The 18,933-nt window shown below is 40.9% G+C and overlaps 1 protein-coding gene and 1 long non-coding RNA gene across 4 annotated transcripts in view; one reads left to right on the top strand and one right to left on the bottom strand.

The window, feature by feature from the left end:
* Window positions 1–18,933, top strand: part of LOC139757878 (uncharacterized) — a 222,664-nt gene that overhangs the window by 99,498 nt on the left and 104,233 nt on the right. The window lies entirely within an intron of this gene.
* Window positions 17,635–18,933, bottom strand: part of Hira (histone cell cycle regulator-like protein) — a 539,085-nt gene continuing 537,786 nt past the window's right edge. For both annotated transcript variants that reach the window (XM_071678795.1, XM_071678796.1), the window contains exon 18: window positions 17,635–18,877. In XM_071678795.1, the coding sequence (XP_071534896.1) occupies window positions 18,746–18,877 (132 nt within the window). In that variant the 3' untranslated portion in view covers window positions 17,635–18,745. The remainder of the gene's footprint in view (window positions 18,878–18,933) is intronic.

The raw sequence follows: 18,933 nt of genomic DNA, 5'->3' as shown, positions 1-18,933 counted from the left end.
AGTGAAAGAGAAGAGAGAGGCATTTGGACGATTTTTGCAGGGAAAAAATGCAATTGAGTGGGAGATGTATAAAAGAAAGAGACAGGAGGTCAAGAGAAAGGTGCAAGAGGTGAAAAAAAGGGCAAATGAGAGTTGGGGTGAGAGAGTATCATTAAATTTTAGGGAGAATAAAAAGATGTTCTGGAAGGAGGTAAATAAAGTGCGTAAGACAAGGGAGCAAATGGGAACTTCAGTGAAGGGCGCAAATGGGGAGGTGATAACAAGTAGTGGTGATGTGAGAAGGAGATGGAGTGAGTATTTTGAAGGTTTGTTGAATGTGTTTGATGATAGAGTGGCAGATATAGGGTGTTTTGGTCGAGGTGGTGTGCAAAGTGAGAGGGTTAGGGAAAATAATTTGGTAAACAGAGAAGAGGTAGTGAAAGCTTTACGGAAGATGAAAGCCGGCAAGGCAGCAGGTTTGGATGGTATTGCAGTGGAATTTATTAAAAAAGGGGGTGACTGTATTGTTGACTGGTTGGTAAGGTTATTTAATGTATGTATGACTCATGGTGAGGTGCCTGAGGATTGGCGGAATGTGTGCATAGTGCCATTGTACAAAGGCAAAGGGGATAAGAGTGAGTGCTCAAATTACAGAGGTATAAGTTTGTTGAGTATTCCTGGTAAATTATATGGGAGGGTGTTGATTGAGAGGGTGAAGGCATGTACAGAGCATCAGATTGGGGAAGAGCAGTGTGGTTTCAGAAGTGGTAGAGGATGTGTGGATCAGGTGTTTGCTTTGAAGAATGTATGTGAGAAATACTTAGAAAAGCAAATGGATTTGTATGTAGCATTTATGGATCTGGAGAAGGCATATGATAGAGTTGATAGATATGCTCTGTGGAAGGTATTAAGAATATATGGTGTGGGAGGCAAGTTGTTAGAAGCAGTGAAAAGCTTTTATCGAGGATGTAAGGCATGTGTACGTGTAGGAAGAGAGGAAAGTGATTGGTTCTCAGTGAATGTAGGTTTGCGGCAGGGGTGTGTGATGTCTCCATGGTTGTTTAATTTGTTTATGGATGGGGTTGTTAGGGAGGTAAATGCAAGAGTTTTGGAAAGAGGGGCAAGTATGAAGTCTGTTGGGGATGAGAGAGCTTGGGAAGTGAGTCAGTTGTTGTTCGCTGATGATACAGCGCTGGTGGCTGATTCATGTGAGAAACTGCAGAAGCTGGTGACTGAGTTTGGAAAAGTGTGTGGAAGAAGAAAGTTAAGAGTAAATGTGAATAAGAGCAAGGTTATTAGGTACAGTAGGGTTGAGGGTCAAGTCAATTGGGAGGTGAGTTTGAATGGAGAAAAACTGGAGGAAGTGAAGTGTTTTAGATATCTGGGAGTGGATCTGGCAGCGGATGGAACCATGGAAGCGGAAGTGGATCATAGGGTGGGGGAGGGGGCGAAAATCCTGGGGGCCTTGAAGAATGTGTGGAAGTCGAGAACATTATCTAGGAAAGCAAAAATGGGTATGTTTGAAGGAATAGTGGTTCCAACAATGTTGTATGGTTGCGAGGCGTGGGCTATGGATAGAGTTGTGCGCAGGAGGATGGATGTGCTGGAAATGAGATGTTTGAGGACAATGTGTGGTGTGAGGTGGTTTGATTGAGTGAGTAACGTAAGGGTAAGAGAGATGTGTGGAAATAAAAAGAGCGTGGTTGAGAGAGCAGAAGAGGGTGTTTTGAAGTGGTTTGGGCACATGGAGAGGATGAGTGAGGAAAGATTGACCAAGAGGATATATGTGTCGGAGGTGGAGGGAACAAGGAGAAGAGAGAGACCAAATTGGAGGTGGAAAGATGGAGTGAAAAAGATTTTGTGTGATCGGGGCCTGAACATGCAGGAGGGTGAAAGGAGGGCAAGGAATAGAGTGAATTGGAGCGATGTGGTATACCGGGGTTGACGTGCTGTCAGTGGATTGAAGCAAGGCATGTGAAGCGTCTGGGGTAAACCATGGAAAGCTGTGTAGGTATGTATATTTGCGTGTGTGGACGTATGTATATACATGTGTATGGGGGGGGGGGTTGGGCCATTTCTTTCATCTGTTTCCTTGCGCTACCTCGCAAACGCGGGAGACAGCGACAAAGTATAATAAAATAATAAAATAAAAATATATATATATATTTTTTTTTTTTTTTTTTTTTTTTTTTTATAATTTGTCGCTGTCTCCCGCGTTTGCGAGGTAGCGCAAGGAAACAGACGAAAGAAATGGCCCAACCCTCCCCATACACATGTACATACACACGTCCACACACGCAAAATATACATACCTACACAGCTTTCCATGGTTTACCCCGGACGCTTCACATGCCTTGATTCAATCCACTGACAGCACGTCAACCCCGGTATACCACATCGCTCCAATTCACTCTATTCCTTGCCCTCCTTTCACCCTCCTGCATGTTCAGGCCCCGATCACACAAAATCCTCTTCACTCCATCTTTCCACCTCCAATTTGGTCTCCCTCTTCTCCTCGTTCCCTCCACCTCCGACACATATATCCTCTTGGTCAATCTTTCCTCACTCATTCTCTCCATGTGCCCAAACCATTTCAAAACACCCTCTTCTGCTCTCTCAACCACGCTCTTTTTATTTCCACACATCTCTCTCACCCTTACGTTACTTACTCGATCAAACCACCTCACACCACACATTGTCCTCAAACATCTCATTTCCAGCACATCCATCCTCCTGCGCACAACTCTATCCATAGCCCACGCCTCGCAACCATACAACATTGTTGGAACTACTATTCCTTCAAACATACCCATTTTTGCTTTCCGGGATAATGTTCTCGACTTCCACACATTTTTCAAGGCTCCCAAAATTTTCGCCCCCTCCCCCACCCTATGATCCACTTCCGCTTCCATGGTTCCATCCGCTGCCAGATCCACTCCCAGATATCTAAAACACTTCACTTCCTCCATTTTTTCTCCATTCAAACTCACCTCCCAATTGACTTGACCCTCAACCCTACTGTACCTAATAACCTTGCTCTTATTCACATTTACTCCTAACTTTCTTCTTCCACACACTTTACCAAACTCCGTCACCAGCTTCTGCAGTTTCTCACATGAATCCGCCACCAGCGCTGTATCATCAGCGAACAACAACTGACTCACTTCCCAAGCTCTCTCATCCCCAACAGACTTCATACTTGCCCCTCTTTCCAAGACTCTTGCATTTACCTCCCTAACAACCCCATCCATAAACAAATTAAACAACCATGGAGACATCACACACCCCTGCCGCAAACCTACATTCACTGAGAACCAATCACTTTCCTCTCTTCCTACACGTACACATGCCTTACATCCTCGATAAAAACTTTTCACTGCTTCTAACAACTTGCCTCCCACACCATATATTCTTAATACCTTCCACAGAGCATCTCTATCAACTCTATCATATGCCTTCTCCAGATCCATAAATGCTACATACAAATCCATTTGCTTTTCTAAGTATTTCTCACATACATTCTTCAAAGCAAACACCTGATCCACACATCCTCTCCCACTTCTGAAACCACACTGCTCTTCCCCAATCTGATGCTCTGTACATGCCTTCACCCTCTCAATCAATACCCTCCCATATAATTTACCAGGAATACTCAACAAACTTATACCTCTGTAATTTGAGCACTCACTCTTATCCCCTTTGCCTTTGTACAATGGCACTATGCACGCATTCCGCCAATCCTCAGGCACCTCACCATGAGTCATACATACATTAAATAACCTTACCAACCAGTCAACAATACAGTCACCCCCTTTTTTAATAAATTCCACTGCAATACCATCCAAACCTGCTGCCTTGCCGGCTTTCATCTTCCGCAAAGCTTTTACTACCTCTTCTCTGTTTACCAAATCATTTTCCCTAACCCTCTCACTTTGCACACCACCTCGACCCAAACACCCTATATCTGCCACTCTGTCATCAGACACATTCAACAAACCTTCAAAATACTCATTCCATCTCCTTCTCACATCACCACTACTTGTTATCACCTCCCCATTTACGCCCTTCACTGAAGTTCCCATTTGCTCCCTTGTCTTACGCACCCTATTTACCTCCTTCCAGAACATCTTTTTATTCTCCCTAAAATTTACTGATAGTCTCTCACCCCAACTCTCATTTGCCCTTTTTTTCACCTCTTGCACCTTTCTCTTGACCTCCTGTCTCTTTCTTTTATACTTCTCCCACTCAATTGCATTTTTTCCCTGCAAAAATCGTCCAAATGCCTCTCTCTTCTCTTTCACTAATACTCTTACTTCTTCATCCCACCACTCACTACCCTTTCTTATCAACCCACCTCCCACTCTTCTCATGCCACAAGCATCTTTTGCGCAATCCATCACTGATTCCCTAAATACATCCCATTCCTCCCCCACTCCCCTTACTTCCATTGTTCTCACCTTTTTCCATTCTGTACACAGTCTCTCCTGATACTTCTTCACACAGGTCTCCTTCCCAAGCTCACTTACTCTCACCACCTTCTTCACCCCAACATTCACTCTTCTTTTCTGAAAACCCATACTAATCTTCACCTTAGCCTCCACAAGATAATGATCAGACATCCCTCCAGTTGCACCTCTCAGCACATTGACATCCAAAAGTCTCTCTTTCGCACGCCTGTCAATTAACACGTAATCCAATAACGCTCTCTGGCCATCTCTCCTACTTACATAAGTATACTTATGTATATCTCGCTTTTTAAACCAGGTATTCCCAATCATCAGTCCTTTTTCAGCACATAAATCTACAAGCTCTTCACCATTTCCATTTACAACACTGAACACCCCATGCATACCAATTATTCCCTCAACTGCCACATTACTCACCTTTGCATTCAAATCACCCATCACTATAACCCGGTCTCGTGCATCAAAACCGCTAACACACTCATTTAGCTGCTCCCAAAACACCTGCCTCTCATGATCTTTCTTCTCATGCCCAGGTGCATATGCACCAATAATCACCCACCTCTCTCCATCAACTTTCAATTTTACCCATATTAATCGGGAATTTACTTTCTTACATTCTATCACATACTCCCACAACTCCTGTTTTAGGAGTATTGCTACTCCTTCCCTTGCTCTTGTCCTCTCACTAACCCCTGACTTCACTCCCCAGACATTTCCAAACCACTCTTCCCCTTTACCCTTGAGCTTCGTTTCACTCAGAGCCAAAACATCCAGGTTCCTTTCCTCAAACATACTACCTATCTCTCCTTTTTTCACATCTTGGTTACATCCACACACATTTAGGCACCCCACTCTGAGCCTACGAGGAGGATGAGCACTCCCCGCGTGACTCCTTCTTCTGTTTCCCATTTTAGAAAGTTTATACAATATATATATATATATATATATATATATATATATATATATATATATATATATATATTATCCCTGGGGATAGGGGAGAAAGAATACTTCCCACGTATTCCCTGCGTGTCGTAGAAGGCGACTATATATATATATATATATATAAATTTTTTTTTTTTTTTTTCAAACTATTCGCCATTTCCCGCGTTAGCGAGGTAGCGTTAAGAACAGAGAACTGGGCCACTGAGGGAATATCCTCACCTGGCCCCCTTCTCTGTTCCTTCTTTTGGAAAATTAAAAAAAATTGAGAGGGGAGGATTTCCAGCCCCCCGCTCCCTCCCCTTTTAGTCGCCTTCTACGACACGCAGGGAATACGTGGGAAGTATTCTTTCTCCCCTATCCCCAGGGATATATATATATATATATATATATATATATATTATTATTTTGCTTTGTCGCTGTCTCCTGCATTTGCGAGGTAGCACAAGGAAACAGACGAAAGAAATGGCCCAACCCACCCCCATACGCATGTATATACATACACGTCTACACACACAAATATACCTACCTATACATCTCAATGCACACATATATATACACACAGACACATACATATATACCCATGCACACAATTCACACTGCCTTTATTCATTCCCATCGCCACCTCGCCACACATGGAATACCATCCCCCTCCCCCCTCATGTGTGCAAGGTAGCGCTAGGAAAAGACAACAAAGGCCCCATTCGTTCACACTCAGTCTCTAGCTGTCATGCAATAATGCCCGAAACCACAGCTCCCTTTCCACATCCAGGCCCCACACAACTTTCCATGGTTTACCCCAGACGCTTCACATGCCCTGATTCAATCCACTGACAGCACGTCAACCCCGGTATACCACATCGATCCAATTCACTCTATTCCTTGCCCGCCTTTCACCCTCCTGCATGTTCAGGCCCCGATCACTCAAAATCTTTTTCACTTCATCTTGCCACCTCCAATTTGGTCTCTTACTTCTCCTCGTTCCCTCCACCTCCGACACATATATCCTCTTGGTCAATCTTTCCTCACTCATTCTCTCCATGTGCCCAAACCATTTCAAAACACGCTCTTTTTCTCTCTCAACCAAACTCATTTTATTACCACACATCTCTCTTACCCTATTATTACTTACTCGATCAAACAGCCTCACACCACACATTGTCCTCAAACATCTCATTTCCATCACATCCACCCTCCTTTGCATAACTCTATCTAAAGCCCATGCCTCGCAACCATATAACATTGTTGGAACCACTATTCCTTCAAACATACCCATTTTTGCTTTCCGAGATAATGTTTTCGACTTCCACACATTCTTCAACGCTCCAAGAACTTTCGCCCCCTCCCCCACCCTATGATTCACTTCCGCTTCCATGGTTCTATCTGCTGCAAAATCCACTCCCAGATATCTAAAACACTTCACTTCTCCAGTTTTTCTCCATTCAAGCTTACCTCCAAATTGACTTGTCCCTCAACCCTACTGTACCTAATAACCTTGCTCTTATTCACATATACTCTTAGCTTTCTTGTTTCACACACTTTACCAAACTCAGTCACCAGCTTCTGCAGTTTCTCACCCGAATCAGCCACCAGTTCTGTATCATCAGCGAACAACAACTGACTCACTTCCCAGGCTTGCTCATCCACAACAGATTTCATACTTGCCCCACTTTCCAAAACTCTTGCATTTACCTCCCTAACAACCCCATCCATAAACAAATTATACAACCATGGAGACATCACGCACTCCTGCCACAAACCAACGTTCACTGAAAACCAATCACTTTTCTCTCTTCCTACTCATACATATACCTTACATCCTCAATAAAAAATTTTCACTGCTTCTAACAACTTGCCTCCCACACCATATATTCTTAATACCTTCCACAGAGCATCTCTATCAACTCTGTCATATGCTTTCTCCAGATCCATAAATGCTACATACAAATCCATTTGCTTTTCTAAGTATTTCTCACATACATAGTTCAAAGCAAACACCTGATCCACACATCCTCTACCACTTCTGAAACCATGCTGCTTTTCCCCATTTTGATGCTCCGTATATGCCTATACCCTCCTATATAATTTCCCAGGGATACTTAGAAAACTTATACCTCTGTAATTTGAGCACTCACCTTTATCCCCTTTGCCTTTGTACAAAGGCACTATGCAAGTGTTCTGCTAATCCTCAGGCACTTCACCATGAACCATACATATATTGAATATCCTTACCAACTAATCAACAACATAGTCACTTCCCTTTTTAATAAATTCCACTGCACCACCATCCAAACCCGTCGCCTTGCCAGCTTTCATCTTCCACAAAGGTTTCACTACCTCTTCTCTATTTACCAAACCCTTCTCCCTGACCCTCTCACTTCACGCACCACCTCGACCAAAACACCCTATATCTGCCACTCTATGTCATCAAACACATTCAACAGACCTTCAAAATTCTCCCTCCATCTTCTCACTTCACCACTATTTGTTATTACCTCCCCAATAGCCCCCTTGACTGAGGTTCCCATTAGTTGTCTTGCCCTATGCACTTTATTTACCTCTTTCCATAACATCTTTTTATTCTCTAAGATTTAATGATACTCTCTCACTCCAACTCTAATTTGCCCTCTTTTTCACCTCTTGCACATTTCTCTTGACCTCCTGCCTCTTTCTTTAATACATCTCCCCATCATTTGCACTATTTTCCTGCAAAAATCATCCAAATGCATCTCTCTTCTCTTTCACTAACAATCTTACATCATCCCACCACTCACTACCCTTTCTAATCTGCCCACCTCCCACCTTTCTCATGCCACAGGCATCTTTTGCATAAGCCATCATTGCTTCCCTAAATACATCCTATTCCTCCTCCACTCCCCTTACTTCATTTGTTCTCACCTTTTTCCATTCTGCACTCAATCTTTCCTGGTACTTCCTCACACAAGTTTCTCTTCTGAGCTCACTTGCTCTCACCACTCTCTTCACCCCAACATTCTCTCTTCTTTTCTTAAAACCTCATATCTTCAGCTTTGCCTCCACAAGATAATGATCAGACATCCCTCCATTTGCCCCTCTCACCACATTAACATCCAAAAGTCTCTCTTTCATGCACCTATCAATTAACATGTAATCCAATAACTCTCTCTGGCCATCTCTCCTCCTTACATATGTATACTTATGTATATCTCTTTTTAAACCAGGTATACCCCTTTCACCTTTCCCTCAGCAAGGTAGGTTCAAGATCAGATAAACAGTTACTTCATTTGGACATACTGTCTCTTACTATCACATATAATGAACTATGATTCAGTGTATCATGCACACCTTTACAATCTATCTATATCCTTGACACTTATTCCCAGAGGGAATAGGTGTCCACAGCAAAAGTCTCCACTTGTACCTCTGCTTACATGCCGTCTTTGCATAACCATTCCATGCATTCCTCTCCCTCCAATACTCTTCCACTTTATTTTATCCTTTCACAGGTAGTCCTCCTCTCACAGCAATTTCTTTAATTGCTCAGTCATATGCTTATCTTGTAAACTCCCCATCTAACATTCTTTCCACATGCCCAAACCACCTGAAAATAGTATGTTTCATACACACTACAACTCCACAATTCATTCCCCTTGCATTCCATGCCATACAAATCTTTCATCCATCTCATTGTTACTTCATTCCATCTAGTCATACCACATACCCCTCTCAAATAGCTAATTTCCACAGCCTTGATTTTGGCTGTATAGGTCAGGGTCAGGAGGACTATGCTGTCCCTTTATCCTTTTTTGACTTCCATACTTACACTTCAACCCTTCATTATTCTGTTAAGTGATCAAGTGGCTCTTCTACTGTGTTCTGCTCTCTCCCTTATCTCTCCTTCTATACCACCAGACTTACCCAAGACATCCCCAAAATACTTAAATTCTCTTTACTTCTTCCAGTCTTTCTCCCCTACATCCAAAACACAGTTTATTGCACTTTCTTCTCTCTTTCTTCAGGGCTTTGCAAAATCTGTACTTTCACATTTCGCAAAAGGTGAGAGCAAATGACATGAGGGGGTGGGTGAGGAATGGGATGTATTTAGGGAAGCAGTGATGGCATGTGCAAAAGATGCATGTGACAGGAGAAAGGTGGGAGGTGGGCAGATTAGATAGGGTAGTGAGTGGTGGGAAGAAGTAAATTTGTTTGTGAAAAAGAAAATTGAAGCATTTGGTTGATACAAGGAAGGAGTGCAAATGACTGGGAGATGTATAAAATAAAATGGCAGAAAATTAAGAGGAAGCTGCAAGAGTTGAAAAAGAGGTGAGAGAGTATCATTAAACTTTATGGAGAATAAAAAGATGTTTTTGAAGGAGGTGAATAACATGCGTAAGACAAGAGAACAAATGGGAACATCAGTAAAGGGGGCAGGGGAAGTAATAACAGGTAGTATTTTGAAGGTTTGTTGAATATGGCTGATGATAGAATGGCAGATGTAGGGTGTTTTTGTCGGGGTGATGTGCGAAATGAGAGGGTCAGGGAGAATGATTTGGTTAAGAGATAGGAGGTAGTGAAAGCTATGCGGAAGATGAAATCTGGCAAGGTTGCAGGTTTGGATGGTATTGCTGTAAAATTCATTAAGAAAGGGGGTGACTGTGTTGGTGATTGCTTGGTAAAGATATTCAGTGTATGTATGAATCATGGTAAAGTGTCTGAGGATTGGTGGAATGCATGCATGGTGCTATTGTACAAAGGCAAAGGGGATAAAGGTGTGTTCAAACTACATAGGTATAAGTTTGTTGAGTATTCCTGGGAAATCATATGGGAAGGTATTGATTGAGAGGGTGAAGGCATGTACAGAGCATCAGATTGCGGATGAGCAGTTTGGTTTCAGAAGTGGTAGAGGATATTTAGATCAGGTGTTTGCTTTGAAGAATGTGTGAAAAATACTTAGGAAAATGGATGGATTTGTATGTAGCATTTATGGATCTGGAGAAGGCATATGATAGGGTTGATAGCGATGCTTTGTGGAAGGTCTTAAGAGTATATGGTGTTTGAAGGTAAGGTGCAAGAAGCAGTTTAAAGTTCTTACCAAGGATGTAAGGCATGTGTACGAGTAGGAAGATAGGAGAGTGATTGGTTCCCAGTGAAGGTCGGTCTGCAGCAGGGGTATGCAATGTCCCCATGGTTGTTTAATTGGCTTATGGATGGGGTGATTAGGGAAGTAAATGCAAGAGTTTTGGAGAGAGGGGCAAGTATGCAGTCTGTTGGGGATGAGAGGGACTGGGAAGTCAGTTGTTTGCCGATGATACAGCTCTCGTGGCTGATTCAAGTGAAAAACTGCAAATGGTGACAGTTTGGAAAAGTGTGTAAAAGGAGAAAGTTGAGCGTAAATGTGAATAAGAGGAAGGCTATTAGGTTCAGTAGGGTTGAGGAACAAGTTAATTGGGATGCAAGTTTGAATGGAGACAAATTGGAGAAAGTGGAGAGTGTTTTAGAAATCAGTGAGTGGACTGAGCAGTGAATGGGACCATGGAAGTGGAAGTGAGTCACAGGGTGGGGGAGGGGGCGAAGGTTTTGGGAGCAATGAAGAATGTGTAGGAGAGAGTGTTATTACAGAGAGCAAAAATGGGTATGTTTGAAGGAATAGTAGTTCCAACAATATTATATGGTTGCAAGGCATGGGCTATAGATAGGGTTGTACAGAGGAGGATGGATGTAAAATGTCTGGGTAACTAAGGTCTGTGGGGCTTGGATGTGGATAGGGAGATGTGGTTTCGGTGCATAATACATTACAGCTAGAGAAAGTGTGAAGGAATGTGGTTTTTTTTTTCTTTTTTTTTTTCTTTTTCTTTAGAGGTACCTCATTGATGTAGGGGGTAGTGATGATGTCTCCTGTGGGATGGGGTAGCAACAGAAATGGATGAAGGCAAGCAAGTATGAATGAGTACATGTGTATATTTTGATATGTATACGTACGTGTATGGGCGTTTATGTATATACATGTGTATATGAGTGGATAAGCCATTCTTCATCTGTTTCCTGGCACTACCTCGCTGGCATGGGAAATGGCATTCAAGTATAATAAATTATTCATTTATATATATTTTTATTTATTTTGATTTGTCGCTGTCTCCTGCATTAGTGAGGTAGCGCAAGGAAACAGACGAAAGAATGGCCCAACCCACCCACATACACATGTGTATACATACACGTCCACACACGCAAATATACATGCCTATACATCTCGACATATACATATATATACACACACAGACATATACATATATACACATGTACATAATTCATACTGTCTGCCTTTATCAATCCCTGGGGATAGGGGAGAAAGAATACTTCCCACGCATTCCTCACATGTCGTAGAATGCGACTAAAGAGGACGGGAGTGGGGGGCTAGAAACCCTCCCCTCCCTGTATTTTAACTTTCTATAAGGGGAAACAGAAGATAATAAATAAATAAATAAATAATCTTTGATGCTTCTTCCCACCTGGAACTACCTAAAGGGGGTGGCCACAGCAATAATGTTTCCATAACTAGTGAACTATATGACACCTCTTATTAGCCTTTAGTGCCTCACCCTTAATAGGCCACTGGTAGAGGGCAACTCTGTCGAAGTGTTTGCAGGGGCTGCTATCTAAAGTTCACTCTGATTACTACCTAATGCTCCTGGGTAATACTACTATCTACTACTACTATTGTTTCTAACTAATGCTCCTGCCTAAATATTCCTTCCTACCAATTTTATCTATTGCTTCTACCATTTTGTCAAAAGGCAGGGGCTAATGCACAGTGCTCACCACAGGAAAATTTAAGAGTTGTGAAGAATGAACTGTGGGACTTAAGTTTTGTCTAATGTTATGTATGATAAGGAGAGATCATATATTTGTGGACAGAATGCTAATAGTCCATGTGTGGGTGAGGCACTATTACTGTATTTTACTGGCATTTAACTTCAGTTGTCTTTGCTAACAAGCATCATAAAACACACTTACAATCTTCTGCAACTTCTTTTCACTCGGCAAACAACACAGTATCACCTGCAAACAGGCTTGTTACTGGCCACTTCAGCACAATACTCCATCTCTTTACTTTAGTTTTGCTTTCATCACTCTTATCACACCATCACTATTATTTATTCATTTATTTATTTATTTATTATACTTTGTTGCTGTCTCCCGCGTTAGCGAGGTAGCACAAGGAAACAGTCAAAAGAATGGCCCAACCCACCCACATACACATGTATACACATACACGCCCACACATGCACATATAGATACATATACATCTCAACGTATACATATATATACATACACACACAGACATATACATATATACACATGTACATAATTCATACTGTATGCCCTTATTCATTCCCATCACCACATGGCCACACATGAAATGAAAACCCCCTCCCCCGCATGTGCGCGATGTAGCGCTAGGAAAAGACAGCAAAGGCCACATTTGTTCACACTCAGTCTCTATCTGTCATGTATAATGCACCGAAACCAGACCTCCCTTTCCACATCCAGGCCCCACAAAACCTTCCATGGTTTACCCCAGACGCTTCACATGCCCTGGTTCAATCCATTGACAGCACATTGACCCCGGTATACCACATCGTTCCAGTTCACTCTATTCCTTGCATGCCTTTCACCCTCCTGCATGTTCAGGCCCCGATCACTCAAAATCTTTTCCACTCCGTTTTTCCACCTCCAATTTGGTCTCCCACTTCTCCTCGTTCCCTCCACCTTTGACACATATATCCTCTTGGTCAATCTTTCCTCGCTCATTCTCTCCATGTGACCAATCCATTTCAAAACACCCTCTTCTGCTCTCTCAACCATGCTCTTTTTATTACCACACATCTCTTTTACCCTTTCATTACTTACTCGATCAAACCACCTCACACCACATATTGTCCTCAAACATCTCATTTCCAGCACATCCACCCTCCTCTGCACAACTTGATCTATAGCCCATGCTTCACAACCATATAACATTGTTGGAACCACTATTCCTTCAAACTTACCCATTTTTGCTTTCCATGATAACGTTCTCGACTTCCACACAGTTTTCAACGCTCCCAGAACTTTCGCCTCGTCCCCCACCCTATGATTCACTTCCGCTTCCATGGTTCCATCCGCTGCCAAATCCATTCCCAGATATCTAAAACACTTCACTTCCTCCAGTTTTTCTCCATTCAAACTCAACTCCCTCAATCCTACTGTACATTTACTCTCAGCTCTCTTCTTTCACACACTTTACCAAACTCAGTCATCAGCTTCTGCAGTTTCTCACCCGAATCATCCACCAGGGCTGTATTATCAGTGAACAACAACTGACTCGCTTACCAAGCTCTCTCATCCACAACAGACTGCATACTTGCCCCTCTTTCCAAAACTCTTACATTCACCTCCCTAACAACCCCATCCATAAACAAATTAAACAACCATGGAGAGATTACGCACCCCTGCCGCAAACCAACATTCACTGAGAACCAATCACTTTCCTCTCTTCCTACACGTACACATGCCTTACATCTTCGATAAAAACTTTTCACTGCTTCTAACAACTTACCTCCCACACCATATACTCTTAATACCTTCCACAGAGCATCTCTATCAACTCTATCATATGCCTTCTCCAGATCCATAAATACTACATACAAATCCATTTGCTTTTCTAAGTATTTCTCACATACATTCTTCAAAGCAAACACCTGATCCACACATCCTCTACCACTTCTGAAACCACACTGCTATTCCCCAATCTGATGCTCTGTGCATGCCTTCACCCTCTCAATCAATACCCTCCCATATAATTTCCCAGGAATACTCAACAAACTTATACCTCTGTAATTTGAGCACTCACTCGTATCCCCGTTGCCTTTGTACAATGGCATTATGCAAGCATTCTGCCAATCCCCAGGCACCTCACCATGAGTCATACATACATTAAATAACCTTACCAACCAGTCAACAATACAGTCACCCCCTTTTTTAATAAATTCCACTGCAATACCATCCAAACCCGCTCCCTTGCCGGCTTTCATCTTCCTCAAAGCTTTTACTACCTCTTCTCTGTTTACCAAATCATTCTCCCTAACCCTCTCACTTTGCACACCACCTTGACCAAAACACCCTATATCTGCCACTCTGTCATCAAACTTACTCAACAAACCTTCAAAATACTCACTCCATCTCCTTCTCACAATACCACTACTTATCATCTCCCCATTAGCCCCCTTCACTGATGTTCCCATTTGTTCCCTTGTCTTATGCACTTTATTTACCTCTTTCCAAAACATCTTTTTATTCTCCCAAAAATTTAATGATACTCTCTCACCCCAACTCTCATTTGCCCTCTTTTTTGCCTCTTGCACTTTTCTCTTGACCTCCTGCCTCTTTCTTTTATACATCTCCCAGTCATTTGCATTATTTCCTTGCAAAAATCATCCAAATGCCTCTCTCTCTTCTCTTTCACTAATAATCTTACTTCTTTATCCCACCACTCACTACCCTTTCTAATCTGCCCACCTCCCACGCTTCTCATGCCACAAGCATCTTTTGCGCAAGCCATCACTGCTTCCCTAAATACATTCCACTTCCCTTGCGTCCTTTGTTCTCGCCTTTTTCCATTCTGGACTCAGTCTCTCCTGGTACTTCCTCACACAAGTCTCCTTCCCAAACTCGCTCACTCTCTCCACTCTCTTCACTCCAACATTCTCTCTTCTTTTCTGAAAACCTCTACAAATCTTCACCTTCACCTCCACAAGATAATGATCTGATATCCCTCCAGTTGCACCTCTCAGCACATTAACATCCAAAAGTCTCTCATTCGCACGCCTATCAGTTAACATGTAATCCAATAATGCTCTCTGGCCATCTCTCCTACTTACACATGTACACTTTTTAAACCAGGTATTCCCAGTCACCAGTTCTTTGGTGAAATCACACAGCCCTACCTCACACCTCCATGTATATCAAAACTTTTGATCAATTCTCCATCCTTTATTACTCATGCATTTGCTCCTGTATAGAAGGCTTTCACACCATCAAACAGTTTTCCCCTTACTCCATATATCCTAAACACATCCCATAAAGCATTTCACTCAACTTTATCAAACACTTTCTCTAGATCCATAAAATCTGCATAAAACTTCTCTTTGTAAACACTTTTCCTGGTATGCTTAAGACCTATTCCCCCAGAATTGCTACATACATCCTTAGCATCTTCACCTTTCAATAGAGGAAAATAATAGCTTTCACCCAATCCTCAGGCACAACCTTATGTTTTCATGCTAAATTACATATCAAATGCATCCACTCTATCACACTTTCTCCTCCATACTTCAACATTTCAGCCATAATTCCATCTACCCTAGGTGCCTTTCCTACCTTCTACCCTATTGTTGCACATTTTATATCCCCTCTTTTTATAGACCTCTGCACTTGTGTTTTTTCTTCCATCCTCCATACCCATGCATGTAACAACTGCTGCCTCATCTCCCACATTCATGACTTATTCAGATTATTCTTGCCATCTTCTTTCACTTCCTCCTTTTGGTTCAGCAGCTCCCCATCCTTACATCTTGCATTTACATTTCCACTCTTACATCCACCTATTTCTCCCCTTTCCAGTGCAATTTCTTATTTTCCCCAACTTTCTAACTTCTTCCAAAATCTTCATCTACTCTTTCTTTGCTTTCTGCATTCAGCCTCTTAACATTCACTTATATTCTTCCCTCCTCGATTGTTAAACTTCCACTGGTACATTCCTTTCTTCTCTTCCACAGCATTTCTAGTCTTATGTCCATCATGCATTTCCTCTTTTATCTCATTGCTTCTAAACACTGCAAGAAGCTTGCATGAAAAACCATTGCCAATGGCAATTTAAGGATGTGAACTATAAGTGTATAAAGGAGGATAGGAGTGGCAAAACAGATAACTTGCATAAATATTCATAATTTTGATAATACAGTCCCAGGACACCCTGTCCAGGATGGATTCCTTTTAAGTGATAAGTATTATCATCAAATGATGATAGTACAGCCTTGTCAAAATTGACTTTTCACTTGCAGTGTAACCTTAAGCAGGTGGAGTCCTATAGCAATAATTACTGGATTCAGGATAGGCTGAATGGAGAATGATGTGAAGTCAGCAGAAAGGTATGGAAATCTTTTAGGATGGTATGGTCATACAAAACATACAGTGGATAGGTCTGTCAAGAAGATATACAATAGTTCTGTAAAAGTTACAAAGAAGAGAGTAGACTGCACAAGAGATGGATAGATGTAGTGAGAAAACTAAGGAGGGTAAAGGATATTTCTATAAAAATGGAAATATTTTGTGTACAAAGGTGGTGCAAATGGAGACGCTGGTCTCACTTGATGAATCAACTTTAGCATATAAAGGGAAAAGTTAGAGGCTCTTTTTTCAATGTGGAAGTCCTTCTTTCATGCTCGGTTGAGGACATGTGTGGGTGTTGTTTAGAGGTTACATACATTATATGTTACTGATCCACCTATTAAACTGGGAATGAACTACCAGTGATAGATTTTAGCAGATAGCTGTGCAGAGACAGACACATATATGGAAAAAATTTTAAAATCTCTTTACAAGGTCTAAGAACACATCCACTGCATTTACCAAAATGCTGGGTACTATTTCAACTCTTTTTAAGTTATGACAGAATGAAAAAACAATGCCCAAGGCCTAGTTACCAACTTTTTTATGTAATTTTAAGGACACATTGCCTTATCTGTGGCTCTGACTAGAGTATCTTACTATTAGGGTTTTCAATTTATGAAGTTTCAGTTTACTATTCACATATGTAAATCATAACATTGTTATGCAAGTACCTAATCTTGGTCACTCAAGTGAGGTTACATTAAAACTGTAGATAATGAAAGTTATGTTTCATTATATTCAAGAGTAAACAATTTATCTCTGTAAGGAAGCCCCAGTAACTGAACCATTTGGACTGTTGACACATTTGTACATTATTACAGTTTGAGTAGCCAGTCTTGTTTGAGGTTTTCATAAGAATTTTGTTGTTTGGAAAAAGAATGTTAGTGTTACAACAAAAACTCCTTTTAAAATACATATAATTAATTACAAGTGGAATGATGTCTTTAGGTACAGTATGCAATAAGGAAAATGTTTGCAATGACAAAATTACAACTAATGTATTCTCTCCATGTAAGTGTTAGAAAGAAGTTACATAGTACACAGGTTATAAATAACTATATATGGAACAACTTTTACTTCATTTCATGCTCATACAAAAACAGATGACTATTCATTATTATCATACAAAAGACAGCTTTATATGTTTCTGGTTATTGTCCCTAACATATGATTGTATCTGTCTATCACAAAAAGGTCAAAGCACACACTGGAATGATCAGCTAGACATACATGCAAGGAAGAAACTATTTCAAAAATTTCTGAAATCTACACTTGACTGAACATTCAACAATGAATATGAAATATATCCTAGCTTAAAAATACATACATGAATAATTTTTTAACACAATGAAATCCCAGCTGACACTCTATAATTAGATAAAATTGATGATGCTCATCTTAAGTAAACACCTTTTTTGACATGATTCCCTTTTTGTGAGCGGCAGTGAAGTATAGCCAAGGATATAAATACTACAGCTAAAACACGTACTCTAACAATGTAACAGTTACAGGCTTTTAACATGGTATGATCTTAAGCACTTGATGTATGTGGACAGTTTCCACTGGCAGTGTCTGGAGCATCGTAATGCATATGGCAGTTTGACAGTAAGTTAGGCAGTGTTAAAATCAGTTGATTTTCCTTACTAAAAAGAATTCCTTTAAGGCAGAGATGTCAATGGCAGTGATCCATACCTTGGAAATTATTTTTTTGTTGTTGTTGAAGTTAAATTATAGCTTACAAGCCTGCTTCCCATAACTTTAGATCTCTAAAGAGGTTAAACTATTGACTTCCTATACAGCATTCCTTGATGGAATGTACACTAAAAGCTAAGCACATTAATAGGTTTTGCACTCACAGGTTGGGATGCTTTAATTCACTGTACATAAACAGGTTCTTACACTCAATACTGTAGCCTGCTTTTTATTAATATAAAAACTGGATACACTGTACTTTCAAAAAGCTAAAAATTCTATATAAAATGTAAATTAAAAAAAAGTTCAATATATTAGGGAACATGCAGCATTGAAAAACCTACATTTTTTACTTTAAGGAAAAAAGAAAAAACCTATGTACATCTGCAATAATTCTTTTGGCAAGTCTTGTGTACATGAAAACATTCAAATAAAATCTACTTATAATCATTCTATCTTTCATTTTTAAATATACTGCACTATATTGTTTCTATGATGTTTGCATCCAGCTGTTCTTTGTACTCAGAGTAGAGACGCTGTAGCTGAAGTGAATTTTTAGCAAGTAATATTTCTCGCAAGAATTCTTCTAGGAGGCTTGTCTTATCAAAATCCTGTAATAATAGAGACAAAAAACATAGCATCAATAGAGGTTAATTATGTACAAAAA

The sequence above is a fragment of the Panulirus ornatus genome, chromosome 28 (assembly GCF_036320965.1).
Source record: "Panulirus ornatus isolate Po-2019 chromosome 28, ASM3632096v1, whole genome shotgun sequence".
Classification (NCBI taxonomy): Eukaryota; Metazoa; Arthropoda; class Malacostraca; order Decapoda; family Palinuridae; genus Panulirus; species Panulirus ornatus.
The sequence above is the reverse complement of the archived record's forward strand: the minus strand, read 5'-3'. Positions and strand labels throughout refer to the sequence as shown.